This window comes from Nansenia antarctica (genome assembly GCF_963989245.1).
Source record: "Nansenia antarctica genome assembly, chromosome: 1".
Taxonomy (NCBI): Eukaryota; Metazoa; Chordata; class Actinopteri; order Argentiniformes; family Microstomatidae; genus Nansenia; species Nansenia antarctica.
In genome coordinates this window covers 56176533-56195694 of record NC_137674.1, presented here as the reverse complement: position 1 = coordinate 56195694, position 19162 = coordinate 56176533, and the positions used below count along the sequence as shown (strand labels likewise).

At 42.9% G+C, this 19162-nt stretch overlaps 1 protein-coding gene across 1 annotated transcript in view; it reads left to right on the top strand.

The window, feature by feature from the left end:
* Positions 1 to 19162, top strand: part of cdc42bpb (CDC42 binding protein kinase beta (DMPK-like)) — a 117589-nt gene that overhangs the window by 43698 nt on the left and 54729 nt on the right. Inside the window, exons 4-6 of the mRNA XM_080545671.1 lie at positions 790 to 885; positions 3146 to 3294; positions 12127 to 12220. Of these exons, the coding sequence (XP_080401797.1) occupies positions 790 to 885; positions 3146 to 3294; positions 12127 to 12220 (339 nt within the window). The remainder of the gene's footprint in view (positions 1 to 789; positions 886 to 3145; positions 3295 to 12126; positions 12221 to 19162) is intronic.

The window sequence follows — 19162 nt, the reverse complement described above, 5'->3', positions numbered from 1 at the left end:
CTCTAATGTCTTATGTCTTAAATGCACAAATAATGTATTGAAAAGAAATGGCATTCCAACGACCACTTATATTTGTGAAACTATGAAGTAGACAAATTTTGTTGCGACCGTGCTTCCGTTTCTTTCACAGTGTTTTCAACATGAATGTATTGTAGTCGTATAGTATAGGGCTCCATTATTTGAAATTGGCAGCTAAACAATCTAATTTTGGATCCCAGTTAACTGAAAAACTGTGGTTATTTTAACGATTTCTCGGTTTAAAAAATTGGTAACCATCTATCCCTAATTCCAACTGTCTACAGATGGACACATGTTTGGCATTGTCAGATGGAAAAGACTGGATCGGGATGTCATTGTAAAAAAACATTGCATGTTCAGGTGCTTATTTTGGGTGGTCCCCACTCTGCTTTCGTATTCCATGGACAATTAATCAGCTGATTATATTTATTATTATAGTTTAGTTGATAAAGAGAAAGGGAAACAGACACAAGGAAAGACAGATCCAGGCAGCAGACCGGGGACCTTTGTAGTGAGATAAATATGGTATGTGTGTGTAACTGTCAGCCACGTTACTGCTAAGCCTCCACACCGCAGGTCAAAGGGAGTCTTCTTGAATGAAGAGGTTGAGGAATGGAGAGAGCGAGACGTTCATGGACGTCACGTTCGCCGGTCAATTCTAACATTTTTGCCACTGATTTGTGTGACTAGTGTGGTTGGTGACCCTTCCCGTGAAGATGTCCTGTCAGTACTGTCTACTTCTGAAGTGACCTGTCACATTGACCCCTCCAGACGGCCTGTTTCCGGGAGGAGAGGAACGTCCTAGTGAATGGAGACTGCCAGTGGATCACCACGCTACACTACGCCTTCCAGGACGACAACTACCTGGTAAGAGCCTCTACACATCTCTAACACAATACACACCAACACAATCATACACACCAACACAATACACACCAACACAATCATACACATCAACACAATACACACCAACACAATCATACTACTCCATTTGACACTCATGTACCTCCCTAGACAGAATAAAACAAATGTTTTACACACTAAACATCAACACTACTGTACAATTCACAAATATTTGGTGCGAACAACTTGCAACAAACCATAGAATAGACTGAATGACCAAATAACAAACTTGACATACTTCCAAATGTTGAAAAGAGGAATCATTTTGTCTTCTTTTAGCTCTATACTCCCAACAGTTTGTATTTTAAATCAAGCACTTACTATGAGGTTAAAGTAGAGATTCTCACCTTTAATTCAATGTTTTATTTTTTCAGATTGGTTTCACTATTTTGAAATAATTTATTTTATTTTATTTTACTCTATAAAAAAAACTCCCCCTATTTCACTCCCCCCAAAAGTACTGGGAAAATAATATCCATGTCCAAATAAAGTACTGATGTTTAGTATTTGGTCGACAATCATGCAATAACTGTCTGATGTCTGCAACTCATTGACCCACCAGATGCTGGGTATATTCTCTGTTAATGCCCTGCCAAGACTGTACTGCAGCCATCTTCAGTTGTTGTTTGTTTTGAGGTCGTTTTGCCTTATAGGGACATGCGAACAGATTTCCGTCTTCAGCAAATGAAATGAATGTTCAATTGGATTTAAATCTGGAGATTCTCTTCCCCTTTTTTACCCTGAAAAACTCCCTAATTGTTTGGGGGTAGACTTCAGCAGACAAGATGTACACTTCAGAATTCATTCAGCTGCTGACAGAATCAATTACAACAAGTGAGGCAGTATCAGCCATACATGCCACATCCATAACACCCTCTCCACCACATTTCACAGATGAGGTGGTATGCCAGGGATTTTGGACAGTCCCTTTTTTTCCTCAACACATCTTACACTTATTTATTTATGTGTTCAATCCGGTACATGTTAGTTTTTGTCTCATCTGTCCACAATAATAAGAACCCTGCAGGCTCTTTTAGGTTTTAGTTTAGTTTAGTTTTATTGTTTATTTCACAGGGACCGTGCATATTAAAATATGAGACACAAATGCAATATGCCGGAGTTAGCCAATAAGGTTAGTTTAAGTCCGTAGTCCCTGGCCAGATGTTCAGTTGGCACTTGGAAACCTAAAACAATAAAAACAATTAAAATCAACAAATCAAGTACTGGTTAGGCAGGCATAAAAGCAACACACATATTACATAGAGGCACAGACATCAAAGCCGAACATAGTACAATACAAACGCCTTACAAGCAACATGCACATTACAGGGTTAAAAGCACATGGAGCTACATTACAGTCAGCATGCACCAGGACAGGGTACATCACAGGGCGAGTACCTTTTAGCAAACTGTAATCTGGCCCTCCGTTTTCTGTTGCTAACTAGTAGTTAACACCTTGCCGTGTAGCCTCTGTAGTTCTGCTGGTGAAGTCTTCTGTGGATGGTAGTCTCTGATACATTCATGCCTACATCCTGGAGAATGTTGCTGTTCTGTGGGACAGTCATTTTGAGGGTTTCCGTCAAAATGTCTACCCAGGCCATTTGAGATTATTGAGGTGTTTTTCTTCTTTTGAATGATGTTTCAAACTGATGTTGTTGACAAGCCTAAGTTTTTGGATATGTTTATAATAGTTTATTTCAGATTTCTTAGCCCAATAATGGTTTCCTTGACTTGTAGTGACAACTCTTTGGTCTTCATGACACTAATAGCAGCCTGCAAAGGGAAACATAAAGCCTAGAGTCAATACTAGACGTTGACACCTCACTTATGCCTGCACAAATTATGTGACTGAACACACCTGACTAACCAGAAACACCTGTCAAGCCAATTTTCCAATACTACTGGTTCCCTGAAATAAGGGGACTATGTATAAAGAAGGTTGCCATTTATTTATAAATGGTGAAACCAATCTGAAAAAAGAAAACATTGAATTCTGATAATCTCTACTTTAACTGTCAGACAGACACAACAACACAAAACAGTGTGCTACAATGTACTGCAATGTACTACTCTACATGTTTAATACACACACCGCACTCTCCACATGTTTTGTGTCCAACCTTTATTCATCCAGGTGAGTCTCATTGATATGAAATGTCTTTTTTTGAAGAGGGACCTGGTCTGATTCCTATGCCTGCCCTTTCCCTGTCCCCCCCCCTCACAGTACTTAGTGATGGACTACTACGTGGGTGGTGACCTCCTGACCCTGCTCAGTAAGTTTGAGGACCGCCTCCCAGAGGACATGTCCAAGTTCTACGTGGCCGAGATGGTGCTGGCCATCCACTCCATCCACCAGCAACACTACGTCCACAGGTGAGAGAGAGAAAGGTGTATGTGTTTGTGTGTGTGTGTGTGTTTGTGATGGTACTGGACATCCACTCCATCCACCAGCAACACTAGTCCACAGGTGAGAGAGAGGGGGAGGGGGGTGTCTGTTAGGGCTTTCACACCGGCAAAGAACCGTGCCGGTTCGCGTTCGCGTTCGGAAACCTCTGAACCTTGGTGCTGTCTGGCGAACGAGCCCGCGTTCATACCAGTGTAACCTGAACCATCCGCGTCATCAACGCTGGGTGATGAAGGGGCGGGATAAACAAAACAATTCACAACTAGATGGCAGCTACTTCACTGGAAAAGAGGATAATATCTTCCACTACTACAGTATCTGAAATAAACACAATTTTCTGTGAAACAAAACAAAAGACACTTTCTATATGCGTTCTTTTACTAATCAGCTGCTCCATTACTGGAATAGAAATGGCTTACGAAATTCGCGTTCGCGCATGTCCGCGCGCGTGTGCGTGTGTGTGTTTGCTGAGCATGTGAGGAAGATAGAGAGAATAATGACACTTTTGATATTGTTTTTGATCACTAATGATTAGATTTAGATTAGATTACATTTTGTCTACTTCCTCCTTGCTGGTCTCTGCAGCCTAGAATATGACACACCCACTGAGACGTGACTGTTCTACGTTTTGGTTCGCGCTTGAGAACCACTATTTTTTGGTGCCCGCTGCGAACCAACTTTTCAGGTTCCGAACCAATTGTGCTTCGGTCTGAACGCGCCGGCCGGTTCCAGACTTGGTTCGCGAACGCGAACCGGCACGGTTCTTTGCCGGTGTGAAAGCCCTATGTGTGTCTATGTCTGTGAGAGAGAGATGGTACTGGCCATCCACTCCATCCACCAGCAACTACGTCCACAGGTGAGAGAGAGAGAGAGTGTGTGTGTGTGTGTGTGTGTGAGATTTGTTTATTTGAACGGATCCCCATTAGTCATCACCATAGTGAAGACAATTCTTCCTGGGGTCCACATGAAAGACAGACAATCAAACATAACAAAAAGGAATAACAAAGGAATAATTAATTAACAGCATTCACTTATTAAAACTAAGAAAAATTTAATAAATTTAACCCTAACCCTAAAAAATAGAAGATAACAGAATTAAATAAAATGCAATAAGTATTTTAAGTACTGTAGCAGCACATTTGAGAGCTGCATTTGCTTCAACCACTATATCTGCATCCAAATAGACAGAGCTCACACCAAAACGACAGTATTATCTTTCCGGACGACAGCTTCTTTCAGCTTCTTTTTGAAGCTGGATTTATTTCCAATAAGGGTCAGATATTGGGGGAGTCTATTCCAGTATACCACAGCTCTATATAAAAAATAAATCTGTAGTGCATTTGTTCTAAGCCTTGGTAGGGTGAAACGACAGCTTGAGGCCTGTCTGGTATCATAGGTATGTCTATCATTGGTGGGGAGTAACTGTAAAAACAGGCTACAGGGTTTATGTAAACTATAGAATAATGCTACATGCCAGTCTTTCATCTACCATCATCCATGACAGCCTTGTATGCATTACATTCACATTACTTCTGATTGAGCATCGAAGTGCGAGGCGTGCAGCTCTGCTTTGAGTGATCTGGAGTTTAGCTAGTTTATGTTTTGATGCACTAGACCAGATTGTCGGCAGTAGTCAAGATGTGACAAGACTACAGACTTTATAAGTAATATGATTGTTGTATCCGTCATAAAACGAGCACATCTTCTGATGTTGGGATTCCTCTACTCATTTTTGTCACTATATTATTGATATGAGTTGACCATGATAATGTTCCATCAACAGTGACACCCAACAACTTGGCTTCTTCAACCTGCTCAATATCAGCACCTTGCAACTAGGGGTGGGACGATTAGAAAATGTCATGTCACGATTATCGTGGGCAAAATAATCGCGATCCACGATATTATCGTGAGAATAAATAAAAAAAATCAGTTGCATATCATGCAGTTGACAAAGTAACTCCTCCCCCTCTCCGCAGGGATAAATAAATAATATAGATGTCATCATCATTTCATCTCACCTGTTGTTCTGTGGTTCTGTGTTCATCTTCAGATCTCTGCTGCCTGGTTGCAGTGATCTTCTTCAGCAACCCAGCCAGGCCCTTATTGTTGCTTTGGTAGGGGGGGTGGCGACGGGCTCTGTAGGTTGAGATTGACCTTCCTCCTCCTGTCTCACTCTTACAGGTGCCAGTTGCAGGGCCTCCTGTACACAGTTGTCTGTTGTGCCTTCAAGATCTTCAGAGAATTTTTCTTTAAAGCGAGGATCAATGAAAGACGCTCCATCCATAATTCTCTCTGCTTTTATCGAATATCTTGAGTCAAGGTCCTCCCTCATCATCCTCTTCATCTCTTGGACCAGTGCCGGGTCTTCATCGTTCTGCTTGAGGATCTCTGTTTTGACGTGCACCAGGACCGGTTTGACAGCAGAGAGTGTGACCCTGGTCTGAGGCAAGTGCGTCGGTGAACTGGCTGAGAGGGCCAAGGAGCTCACACACTTGTTCAATAACAGTGATGTCGGAGTCCTTTGGCATCAGGTGCCATACCCCTCTTTCTGCCGCCAGTGTGGCACTGATTGCCTGTTGTTGGCTGAGGAACCGTTCCAACATCTGATATGTTGATCCCCACCGAGTAACCACGTCATGTATCATCGACTTCTGTGGGAGCTCCAGAGCTGTTTGCTTAGCCTTCAACTCTCTCTTCCTCTTCCAGCTCCTGGAGAACCCCTGGACAAGGTGGCGGCAGGCTCGGACAGCAGCATCTACGCGCTTGTGCTTCAGGATCTTTGTGATGGCGAGGTTTAGATTGTGGCCGAAGCACCCAAGCCACAGGTCAGGGAACTTCTCAAAGGCTTTTTGATGCATTATTTGATGCATTATCTGTAGTGATGCACACTACTTGCTCTTTCTTGATTTCCCACTCTTGTAGCATGTTCTCCACCATCTCAAGGATGTTATTAGCAGTGTGGTCTTGTGGGAAGAGCAGGGTCTCCAAGCAGCTGGATTCTAGTTTCCATTCTGGGGATACATAATGTATGGTGAAGCTTATGTATGGTTCACCCCCGCCTCCACTGCTCGTCCACAGGTCAGTGGTGGCAGCATACCAGGTGCCCTGTGCCACGCTTTTGGTCACGTCAGCTTTCACCTCATTATACAATCGCGGAACCTCTGTTCTGGAGAAGAACTGTCGTGTCGGCACCTTATATAGTGGAGCAGCGGTTTTCATAATTTTTAAAAAGCCAGGCTTTTCCACTATTTGAAATAGCATCATTTCTTTTGAGATGAAGTATGCCACTGCCACATTGAGATCTTTGGCATTCTTTGAAGTTGGTGCATATGAAGCCTGTTTTTGCAGAGTCTCCTTTAGTGTTGGCTGCACAGTCTGTTTGGTTGCTGCTGCTGAAGACTAGAAGAAAAAATAAAAAGTCAGTATGATGCATGGATGTTGAGGATCACATTAGTTATTCATAACAGACACATAGCAGAATAGTGATCATTACATTTGTTATTCATAGGCTATAGGCTGTTGATTACAGCTTGTGCAAAAGTGAATAATAAAATATAATAATGACAAGGTGAATCATAGCAGATGCTTTTAATTCATTACTTCTATTATATACTTTTAATTCATTACTTCTATTATATACTTTTAATTCATTACTTCTATTATTCAACCTTGTCATTATTTTGTTCACTTTTGCACAAGCTGTAATCAAAGATGCTCTGTCTACTTAAGGTTAATTCACTGTATGATTTGTTTTTCACTGAGACTATTCTAACGAATTCTATGACATTGAAAATAATTTTTGACTGGATAGGATGCCGTGGCCACACACACCCGTAGTCTATCCGTATCCATTCATTTCAATCCATTTGAGAGCTAGATAAGGACACTTTCGTGAAGTGAGCTGGGCAGGTATACAGTAGGATAGCTACAGGCTATCCGTACGTTCACACATAGGGCTTTCACACCGGCAGTTCCGAACGCCGGTTCGCGTTCGCGTGCCGAAACCTCCGAACGTTGGCGCTGTCTGACGAATGAGCCCGCGTTCATACCAGTGTATCATTCGTCAGACAGCGCCAACGTTCGGAGGTTTCGGCACGCGAACGCGAACCGGCGTTCGGAACTGCCGGTGTGTAAGCCCTATCAGTGCATCATGTTGCTAACGAGCATTCAGATGAATTTCACAGTCACTTGCTATGTTAACTAACTAGTAAAGCAAGGCTCATTTTACCTGGAGTTCAGAGTACAACGCAGGGTGACGGTCACGGAGATGCACATGCAAATTGGGGGCAGACGCTTTCCTCCGGCAAGTTCGGCATGTTGGCTCTTCATCCTGGCGTTCTTGACTTGTGAAGCCAAAGTACTTCCACACATCAGATTTCACTTTTTTATTCGGAGGATACAATGGACACGGGGCCGATGCAGCCATGGTGTAGGCTAGCATACTAGTGACTGACTGACAAGGCTGACTTGACAGTCACGTGCAGGCTGAACAATCGCGCGAGACACATTTCTGTGAGGATATTCGCGCGCGGCTCATGTGAGAAATCTCAATTATATTACTATTTATTTATAACATACGATTATGACGATTATTCAACGAATAAAAATTCTCCACGATAAAGTTATCGCGGGTGTTTTTATCGCGATTAACGATAATCACGATAATCGTCCCATCCCTACTTGCAACACATGATCTGACCTAAGAGCATGTTTGGAGCCCAGTACCATACATTTAGTTTTAGCAACATTCAACTTCAGCTTGTTCTCAATGACCCATTCAGAAACCAGCATTGTCCTGATGCAGCATCTCATTGACTTGCTCAGTGCTCTTTGCTGATGCATACATAGTTGTATCATCCACATAAATCACCATATCTTTTTTTTTTTATATAGAGTTTTTTTTTATACATATGGCATGTCATTTACAAAAGAGGAGTAACCTTTGCACTCTTGCACAAATTAGGATAGACACACTCACTTAAACATCAATTGAAAATATGGCATAAAGGCTTCACCACTGCCCAGTCACACAGCCCACAAGGTTTGTCACACTTGATTGTAACAAGAAGCTTTTTCATATCCTCGTCCTTAATAGGCCCAAATTCAAAACAACAATCCTTATCTAACATGATGTGATTTTCCATAATAGGGTTAGGGTTAGTTACAGCTTACTGCTCACAGGCTGCATTTGGTCTCTTATTGTATTTACTTTACTGAGGAAGTAGATTTTTTTTCATTATTATTAATAAAATAATTTGCAATGTCACAAGGTTTGGTGATAAATGCTTCATCCAGTTCGATAAAAGAACACATAAATTACGCTTTTTAGTTATCCCCATAACTAACATTGAGTATTCTCCACAGTTTTTTACTGTCTCTATTACACTCCTCGAATTTAGATTGATAATACCGTTTTTTCTTATGTCTAGTTAATTTAGTTATTATATTTCTTAGCGAACGGTAAGCTTGCCAATCTGTTGAACTGCTCAAACTAATAGCAGACTTTTTCAGTAGGTCCCTTTGTTTTATATGGTTTCTCAGTTCGTCCAACCAAGAGGCTTTGGTCAATCTTACAGAGTTTCTTAATTGGAGCATGTTTCTCACACACAGCTGAAAATAAGTTCATAAAAGAGTTCAACGCCGACTCTGCATGTACTTGTTCTCAAGTACAATATCCCACTGTATGTTTTTTTACATCAGAAACAAAATCATTCTCAGAGAAGGTTTTATAAATCCTCTTATAAATTACTTTAGGCCCTGCTTTCTGAACCTTTGTTTTCTTGGCTAAAGCAATAATGTTGTGATCGCTGAGGCCCACAGGTATTGATACAGCTTTAGAGCATTTCTCAGCACTGTTAGTAAAAAAAAAAGCGATCAGTACACGTTGGCGTGATCAATCCTTCACGATTTATCCTAATTCTTGTGGGTACATTTATGACTTGAGATAGATTGCATACAATAGCTGTATCACTCAACTTCCTTTTCAGAGTACAATTATTGGAAAACCAGTCTATATTCATGTCAGCAAGAAAACATACTTCATTGTCAGTCTTAGTTACATTGTGAAGCATAGTACATAATACATATATTGTGCAGACATTCAATATTCGAGCTAGGCGGTCTGTAATGTCAGTATAGGCTTCAGATGTGGAATGTGAACTTGGACCCATAGGGCTTCCACCCCAGTCATGCCTAGATCTTTCCTAATCTTAGCTGGAATATGGTTCTGTACATAGAATGCAGTCCCACCCCCATACTTGTCTCTATCCAGTCTGAATAGAGACAAGATACAGCTGTATAGATACAGCTGTATCTTCTATAGTGTCGTTCAAATGCGTCTCTGAGACAGCCATTATGTCAATGTTATTTTCATACAAAATAGAACTTAACTTATGGATTTTGTTTCTTAAACGAAAGATATTCAGGTGCGCAAATTTTAAACCTTTTTTTGGTAGTTTAACTCATTGACTGCCAAAGACGCCAATTGGTGTCTTATAGAATAGTAACGTTGACTGCCAAAGACGCCAATTGGCGTCTTATAGAAAGAAAAAAAAAAATCTCGGGGATCGCGTTATTGACATGTTCTACACCTAGCGAGTGAATTTCAGACTTGGGTGTAATGTATTTCGGTCCCAGATGGGGGCAGTAGTTCGATAAAAGCCTGGAGAAGGAAGTGGCTTGCTGTGGGTTGTAGTAATGGCGAAACGGATCAGGGTATGTGCCAAACGCGGCGCGGAGCATTGCGGAGCATCGCGGCCATCGCGCGACTCTTCAAACAGTTCAGAGTCGGATGATACAGAAAAAAAAAAAAGAAAGAAAAAAGAAGTTCTGCAGAAAAAGCTCGTTTTCTCTGTTTATTGGTCAAAATCAGGTGTTTTTGCTGAAACCACCCTATGTTCTACGGCCGATTTCTAAACACTCAAAGAGGCTAGAAACAAACGTTCTTTTTCTGATGAAAGAAGAGAGTCTACAGTTTTGGTAGATATGTTCAATGTTTATGTAGTCCGAAAAGTCAATATTTGGTGGGTCTTCAAAGTTCAGCGAAAATGCCCCAAAAGTCTGGCAGTGTGGAGCTCTCCGCTCTGAACATGGCTGGCAGTCAAAGAGTTAATACAGTGGTTCTCAAACATCTCCTCAGGGACCCCCAACGGCTCCACATATTTGTTCTGTTCCACCACCAGCACACCTGATTCAACTAAGCAAGTGCAAAGCAATTATGATTTGTACTTGATTTGTTGAATCACTCGTGTGTGTGTGTGTGTGTGTGTGTGAGAGAGATGGTACTGGCCATCCACTCCATCCACCAGCAACTCTACGTCCACAGGTGAGAGAGAGGTGTGTGTGTGTACATGTACATGCAAAGAGAGCGAGCTGTGCATCAATTTGAGCGTGTGCCTGGAAACACATACACACACACACACACAAAAGTGTTTGATGAGAGGGTATGTCCACCACATAACTGGTGCTGTACACAGATGGCCACCCAGCCCTGTGAGGACGTAGCCTCTTCCTGGCAGCATTGCCCCATGGGAAACGGTGTCCTGTCCTGGGCAGCCCGTGTGAGGTTGCATTCAGTCCACTCTGGCCCGTCACCATGTCATCACCCAGCAGACCGTCAGGCTGTCTCATATTCATACCTTTATAGATATGAGCATTAAAGGGCTAGCTGCTGGAATGGAACTGGGCCGGAGAATTGAGATAGAACGGGAGGCTGAGAGAGAGTAAACAGGAAAAAGAAAGAGTGAGAGGAAGGGGACTGAGAGGAGACATGGAGAGGAGGGACGAGTTGACAAATGGAGAGAAGGAAAGTGCCGGGAGAGAAAGAGAGAAATGATATGAAAGGGATACACCGAGGGGAGGAGAGTCAGAGTCGGTGGGAAATAGATTGATAGAGCGAAAAAAAACAAGGGGGGGAAAGACGGAATGGGAGAGGGGAAGACTGGGGGGAAGCCTCCCTTCTCTACGTACACTTGAAGTGTTGTTTATAGTCTGGCTGTACTCAAACTCGTGTCTAACTAAACACAGAGAGACAGGTTTGCATAACACTACCTCCCATTGTCAGGCTAGGTAACACACACACACACACACACACACACTCACACTCACACTCACACTCACACTCACACTCACACACCCCTGATTGGCTAACTGCTGTTCACTGGGCAACTACCACTTGTGCTTGTCTATGTTGTGTTTCTGCTGTGTGCCTGTGTGTGTTAGAGAGAAGTGTGTGAGTGTTTTTGCTGTGTTGTGTGTGTTTCTATGCCCTTCTGTGGGTCTTGCCTGTAACAAAGAAATGCCAGAGAAATGTAAAAATGAAGGTGTCAATGGTTTTCTGTGTGAATATGTTTGCTTTGTGTGATGCTGTGAATGGGACATGTTTGTGTGTACTGTGTGGCCTGTTGGTTTCTGTTGGACTGTGTGTGTGTGTGTGTGTGTGTGTGTGTGTGTGTGTGTGTGTGTGCAGCCTGTTGGTTTGTGGTGTACTTTGTGTTTACGTGTTTGCACAGTGCCCGCTGCACCCAGCAGGGTGTCAGCCCACATTGGCACAACAGAGGGCACAGTGTGTGTGGCCCAGACCACTGCATCACACCACGCCAGGGAAGAGCGTAAAGAGGGAGGGAGGAATGGAGAGGGGGAGGGAGGGAGGGAGGGGGGGGGAAGGGAGAGTGAACAATGCCAAGCTGTTCAGCCCAGAGCCACCCGGAGAGCATTGTTTAGGGGAGGTGTTGGTGTGCGTGCATGCGGGATGAAAGGTCAGCTTCATGTACTTCCTTCTTCCCCCCCTCCTCCTCCAGAGATATCAAGCCAGACAACGTGCTGCTGGACATGAACGGACACATCCGCCTGGCCGACTTTGGCTCCTGTCTGAAGATGATGCAGGACGGCACGGTGAGCCATGCACGCACCGTCACACACACACACACACACACACACACACACACACACACACACACACACACACACACACACACACACACACACACACACACATTACCTATTTCAATATTGGTACGACAGTAGTGGTTCAAGAAGAACCGAAGTAGTCCAGGGTCCCCAAACAGTATACCTTTGTGTATAGGAGTACAGTTCAAGATGTTGAGATGTTATATTCACAAAATGCAGTTTTGGCATCTAACCAGAAGTGCAAATAGTGATATAAGAACATGACATAAAATAAAAAACATGATACAAAAAACACGACAATGCTTGACAATACAGTAAGGCATGTACGGTAGTTTAGAGGTATCATTGAGCTATGTACAGTTAAGGTAGCATATGTACAGTATGTAATGTGCAGATATATAAAAGAGGGTATATCAGAGGTATGTTCAATGTGCAATATACAGTAGTGCAAAGGTAGCATTGAAAACATCAGTAGTGCAAAGGTTAAAGAGTGATCACATGGGATGACCAGGGATGTGTGTTAGATCAGCGTTTCTCAACCGGGGTGCCGCGGCACACTGGGGCGCCGCCTGGCGTCTTCAGAGGTGCCGTCAGATAATTATATATTGTGACGTTTATATGAATGAATGAATAAATCTATAAATACATATATAAATAAATACAATACAATACAATTCATCATCAAAATATGTCGCGTAGCCTACCCCTTTCCCATGTCACAATGTCAATACCGGGTTCAGCGTAATGTCAGTGTATCTGCGTAGCCTGCATTGTTTTTTCATTTACCGCACACATTTCGAGAGCAATGAACAAGCAAACAAGCAGCTTGAATGCATGAAACTGTCAAACGAAGCGATGGTCCCGAGCAAACTGAGAAGACACCTGACAACAAATCATCCATCACAAGCTAGCAAGGATGCTGAATATTTTGTTCAGATGAAAAGTCACCATAGCCGTCAAGAACAGGTAATGATGAAGTGCGCCAAAGTTTCAGAGAAAGCATTGGAGGCTAGTTACCTCATAGCCGAAATTGTTGATACGGCAAAGAAGCCACACACTATAGCCGAGCCCGTAATATTGCCAGAGTATATTGAAAAGGAGGATTAAGTTGGAAGAACTGTGTCAGTATTTGCACAGACTGCTATGACGGGCAGTGCCACGGGTTTCATCAGTACCTGCCAGAAGAATAGGACGGTTGTGTGCATCTTCCCAGGCGCAGGAGATGTTTCCATAAAAGTGAAGCGAATTTTGAAATGGGAATCATGAAATGCGGAGCGTTTCCATTAACTTGGTTGGAACAAATTAGCTAGCTAGGCTACGTAAAACGTAATTTCGTCAGTATTTACATGTATATAGTTTGATGTAAAGAACTCTTCCAACTGCAATGCAAAAAACACATACGAAATCTAGTACAATTAAGGTTTATACATTTTAACAAAGTGTGGTGTGCATCTTCAGCAGTGCAATATAAACATACTATCTGTAGACTCTCCGCTCAGGGTTGCCAGTTGGAATTGAAAATTTCGAGGCTAAACAGTCTAAAAAAAAGCAAAATCCACCAAAAACAAGCCCACCTGGCAACCCTGTCTCCGCTGCTTCAGACTCTTCCACTTGTTGCGCAAAACGGGACAGTGTTTGTCAAATCCTTTGTTGGGCATCTCGTTTCTTAAGTCCTGGTATATTGTGGCATTTCTTTACTGTTTGCCATTTAAGACATGTTTAGCAGACATGTGTGTGTGTGCTCGCCAGGGTTTCCGTTAGAAAAAATTGCCGCCGGACATCGTGTCCGGGAAGATTTCGATTTACCGGACAAACGTGATATATTCCGGTCATCATATTAAAATATAAAAAAAAAAAAAAAAAAAAAAAAAAAGCTAATATAGCTGTTTGTCGCCGTGATTACTGTTGTGTAGCGGCCTATATATGCCATTTAATGTCTATTTCTCATCCGATACGATTAGATGCGAGCTATATAATATATAATAATATAACATGATTCGCATGCGCGCTATGCCATTATGTCCAGCGCTGAACGGGCGCCTCACTGGGAACTGAACAGACAGCATCGATCAATGAACAGACTCCACATTACGTTAACTGAAGTTTGTTAAATTGTTTGGGATTAATGTGAGTTTTCTTTTTCTCTTTCCAGTTTTACCCTTTTTTTTATCAATAAAACAACGGCATTTCTATAACCAGGTCTCGCTGGTTGGGAAGGCATTTCGTTTAGCTGCCTGTCAAATCATACTTAATCGGACTCGGGAGTATGTCAATGAGGAGAACATAACTGTTTATTGAGAAACAATAGGCAGGCTGGGATACGTATATAAAGAAATACCACAATGTCTAGATGTATAACATTTTATTGAACAGTGCAAGCATGTAGGCTTCTGGCGTGACATCGTACCCCTAACGTTCTTAGGGCTTGTTTGAAAAGCTTAGACTGAAAGTTAGTGCCCTGGTCAGATTGTATAACAAGAGGAAGACCGAATGTGGAAAAAAACGTTGTTAAAGCTTTCACCACTGAGCTGGCTGATATGTTACGCAACGGAACAGCTTCGGGAAAACGAGTAGAAGCGCACATAATAGTAAGCAAATACTGACTTCCACTTTTAGTCCTAGGCAAAGGTCCAACACAATCAATTATTACACGTTCAAATGGCTCCCCTATAGCAGGAATGGGATGCAATGGTGCGGGTGGAATGGATTGATTAGGCTTACCCGCCATCTGACAAGTATGGCAACAGCGGCAGTGCTTGGCAACATCCGCCTTCAGTCCGGGCCAAAAGAAATGTTTCAATATCAGCTGATAAGTTTTAGTTATACCTAAATGTCCTGACCACTGGCTCTCATGTGCTACAGATAACACCTGTTGTCTATAACCCACAGGCACAACCACTTGTTTTACAGTATTCCACTCACAACCATTTGCATTAGGAGGAGACCATTTACGCATTAATATCCCATCGTTAAGGAAATAAACTACGTTGCCCCCTATTTCAGATTCCTCACTAGCTGCATGTAAAAAACATTTGTTTAATGACTGATCAGCTACTTGAGCGACACGCAATCGCTCGCCGGTTACAGGCAGAGATAGGCTGTCAGCGGATGGTATGGTAGGACTCGGGGAGGATGGTAACTCTACCACTTTCTCCCTGGGAGAAGCTGAAACAATCGGGTTCTCATCCCTTTCAGAAAAGGCTTGCATAATCACACTATCACAGAGAGAAACATCGCTATCCTCCTCTCTGCCTCGACTCGATTGTGCACGAGTTATAGCGCACACCGGAAACAACCGCTGTTTCGCATAGGCAGCCTACACATTAGGAGTCATCATCATGCCGGTGTCAAATCATATCATAATAAAATAAATACATAGCCTATATATTCGTCTTTTTTAAAATAGAAGGAATCAGAATGTGAACTTTAGCGAATTGTATTCAAATTGTGCTTAGAGGGAATTATTTTCACCGGACATTTATGTCCGACGAGTTTTCAATTTGTCGGACTTCAACAACTTTTACCGGACAAAGTCCGGGAATTACCGGTTAACGGAAACCCTGGTGCTCGCGCTATATGGGGTGTCGTTTTTGAATAGCTATATTTTTAAGACTGGGGTGCCTTGAGATTTTATGGACTTTTGAAGGGTGCCGTGACTGAAAAAAGGTTGAGAAACGCTGTGTTAGATATTCTACTGTTTGGTTTTTTTGGACACTTTTATCAAAAGTGACTGGCATTTAGTACAGGAATGAATGAATGAATGAATGAATGAATGAATGAATGGTCTTTATTGTCATTGCTATAGTACAGGTACCAAACAACGACATTTGGGAAGGGTGGCTCCCCTGGTGCTAGGAAAGAAAAAAAAACAAGAAGGGAAAGGAGCTGGTTTACATAAATAAAGGCTATGTACACTATCCACTATACTATACTGTACAGATAAAACGACTAGGGTTGTCATATTGCACATAGTGTTATTGCACATTCATTTAAAGTGTCGCAGTTTGCAGGCTTGAAATGTACACATTTGTGCCTCAGCACTACACCTGAATTTTCAATCCAGCAGCTGCCATCAATCCGTCCAGACTGTCCAGGGCCCAGAACCTAGGTCTTTGCTGTGTTCAGGGCCTGGATGGCCCTGGGGTAGAAGCTGAGCTTCAGTCTGTTTGTCCTTGCGGCCATGGTCCTGTACCGCCTTTTCGAGGGCAGCCGGGCAAAGTGTTCGTACCCAGGGTGGGATGGGTCTCTGGAGATCTTGGAGGCCTTCCTGAGGCAGCGTGTGTTGTACAGCTCTTCCAGAGAGGGGAGGGGGGCGCCTGTGATCTTCTGGGCTGTTCTCACGACTCTCTGTAGCGCATTTCTCTCTGCGTCTGTGCAGCTGGAGAACCAGTTGCAGATGCAGTAGGTGAGGATGCTCTCCACTGCGCAGCGGTAGAAGGCCACCAGTATCTCCTGCTTGTTGTGGTCCTTCCTGAGAACTGTCTCCTATAGTAAATTAGGGCTAACACCTAAAACCCACATCCGACCTTACCTCAGCGGCGAATGGGCGTGGCAGAACTTTTTCTGGACTTTTTACAGCGTCCTCACTGGACGCATGTTTTTCTTACAGCTTTTGCGTGTCTACCGCTGAGCTGCTACAGTGAGCCCCATCTTTGTTTATTGAGTTTGCCTTTGATAATGGCCATCAATAATATAATGTTTCATTTCACTTCATTATAAATTATTCTGGGTTCAGTCTGCTGTCATCCATCCTTAATGAGCGATTAGAAAAGTGAAACGAAGCAGAACGCAGTTGCGCATCCGCACACACACACACACACACACACACACACACAGACAGAGAGACGCAGAGAGAAAGAGAGAGAGAGAGATGGGAGGGTAGAGGAAGATAATCATTAGATGCTAGAAGAACGCACCAAGCTGACGATACATAGAAGCGACTACCTTGTCTTTGAAAGTCGAGTTTCACAGTCAAGTTTTGGGTTCATTAAAACCTCCCTCAAACTGATTTGACGTACAGCCCGCAGTTTTGTTAATTGTGCATTCTAACTCTTTCTCCTTCTCATGCGGTCCCTATTTCCCCCTCTTTCACCTTCTCTGTCTCTTAATCACTTTCATTAGCTTAATTAAGATATCACCGGGGAAAAAATTACTACCGTTCTTTAATACGGAGCTGCCACTACCAGCCCTATTGTTGTACATTGAGTTTTGCCTTTGATAATGGCCATCAATAATATAATGTTTCATTTCACTTCATTATGAATTGTTCTGGGTTCAGTCTCTGCTGTCATCCGTCCTTAATGAGCGATAAGAAAAGTGAAACAGTTATAACCAGAACCCAGTCAAGCACACACAGACAGGGAGACACAGAGAGAAGCAAAGAGACCGGGTGTGTCTGTCTGTGTGTGTGAGCGAGAGAGAGAGAACCAGAGAAAGAGTAGTCGACAAATCATTCAGAGCATGAGCATTTCCACTGGAATGTTACTGGTTGTAATATTTCACAATCGTGCCAACGACATGTAATTTCACGTGACACCATGTTGCCGTGGCAAGAGAATATCGAACTACCAAACACAGAGAGAGAGAGGGAGAAATCACTGGAAAAATACTGCCCTTCATACTGTTCTTTTAACTTATTACCATAATATAATTATAGTCTACGTGGGGTTGCTGCTCTGAAACAGATAGCGGAAGTGTTGATTTAAAAAAGATATATATACATATTTACAGATGTAGACTTTGAAACTGTAGTCTATGTTGCTGGTATACGAATTTCAGGTCGGCGGCACGCGGCGAAAATAGGCGACACTCGGACTCTCTAGCGAGCGAGCAGTAGGCGTCAGTGTGAGGCACACGTGAGCGCCTCTCACGCAGGCTGTGTGGCTGCTCTAACCTGTTAACATGGGCACCTAAATGAGACTCACGCGCCACTGAGGTAAGGTAAAGTTGACTCATGACCTTCTGATCACCAGTCCAACTCACTATCCACTAGAAATGTGTGGACATTTTCTAAAACCCCACAGCCACACTCTACGTTCTGAAGTCTACCATTCATTTCTATGGGCCAGATTTCACCACAAAAAACTTGAATATTTCATAAGCCATTCACCGGAACTTTCCACAAAACAATAGCAACAAAATATGCAACGAGTCGCACGTTTTGACACCTTTCATGTCATGTTCTCTACCACACCCGCTTACAGTACGTGCATTTCAGGGTGCCCAAAATTTATGGGAGAATTGGCTTGACAGGTGCTTCTCGTTCGTCAGGTGTGTCGTCACATTTATGTCATAAGAGCTGTCAAAATCTAGTAGGGGTGTACGGATCGCCCCCCACGGTTCGGCACGCATGTGTACCGCGGATCAATTGCAAAATGTAACCAAGTAATAATATGACTTAATATTAGTTAATATCCCTTGTAAATCACAATGTAGAGTTGCCATGAAAAGATAGACGCGACAGTTGCGTGCTTTGTTTTACTCTAAAGCGCAATGATAGTTTGATAATGAAAAAAATAATCCAGAACAATAAGGCTGCGTTCGTAAATTCGCTCTGGAATCTGATCAGCATTCATGGAACGCCTCCTGTCCAATCAAATTACTTGGTCCCTTTATGACGTCGGACCCAGTGTGCTCTCCGGCGCTCTCAGAGCAAATTTACGAACGCAGCCCAAGTGTATCATGGCGAGTGCTGGTAATGTTGGCGACAGAGAAGAACTCAATGCCTCCCTCGTCATTTAAATCCCATGTATGGGAGCACTTTGGCTTCTCTGTCAATTATAACAATGACGGACAGTGTCATTGGAAGTGTGGTCGATAAAAAAGTTACGGTGTTTAAGCGTTGTGCAACGAGAAAGTCGTACGAGCATGGCCACACATTTGCCGCGACATCACCCTGGTGTGTTGACGGGAGGCACGAAAAAGGCA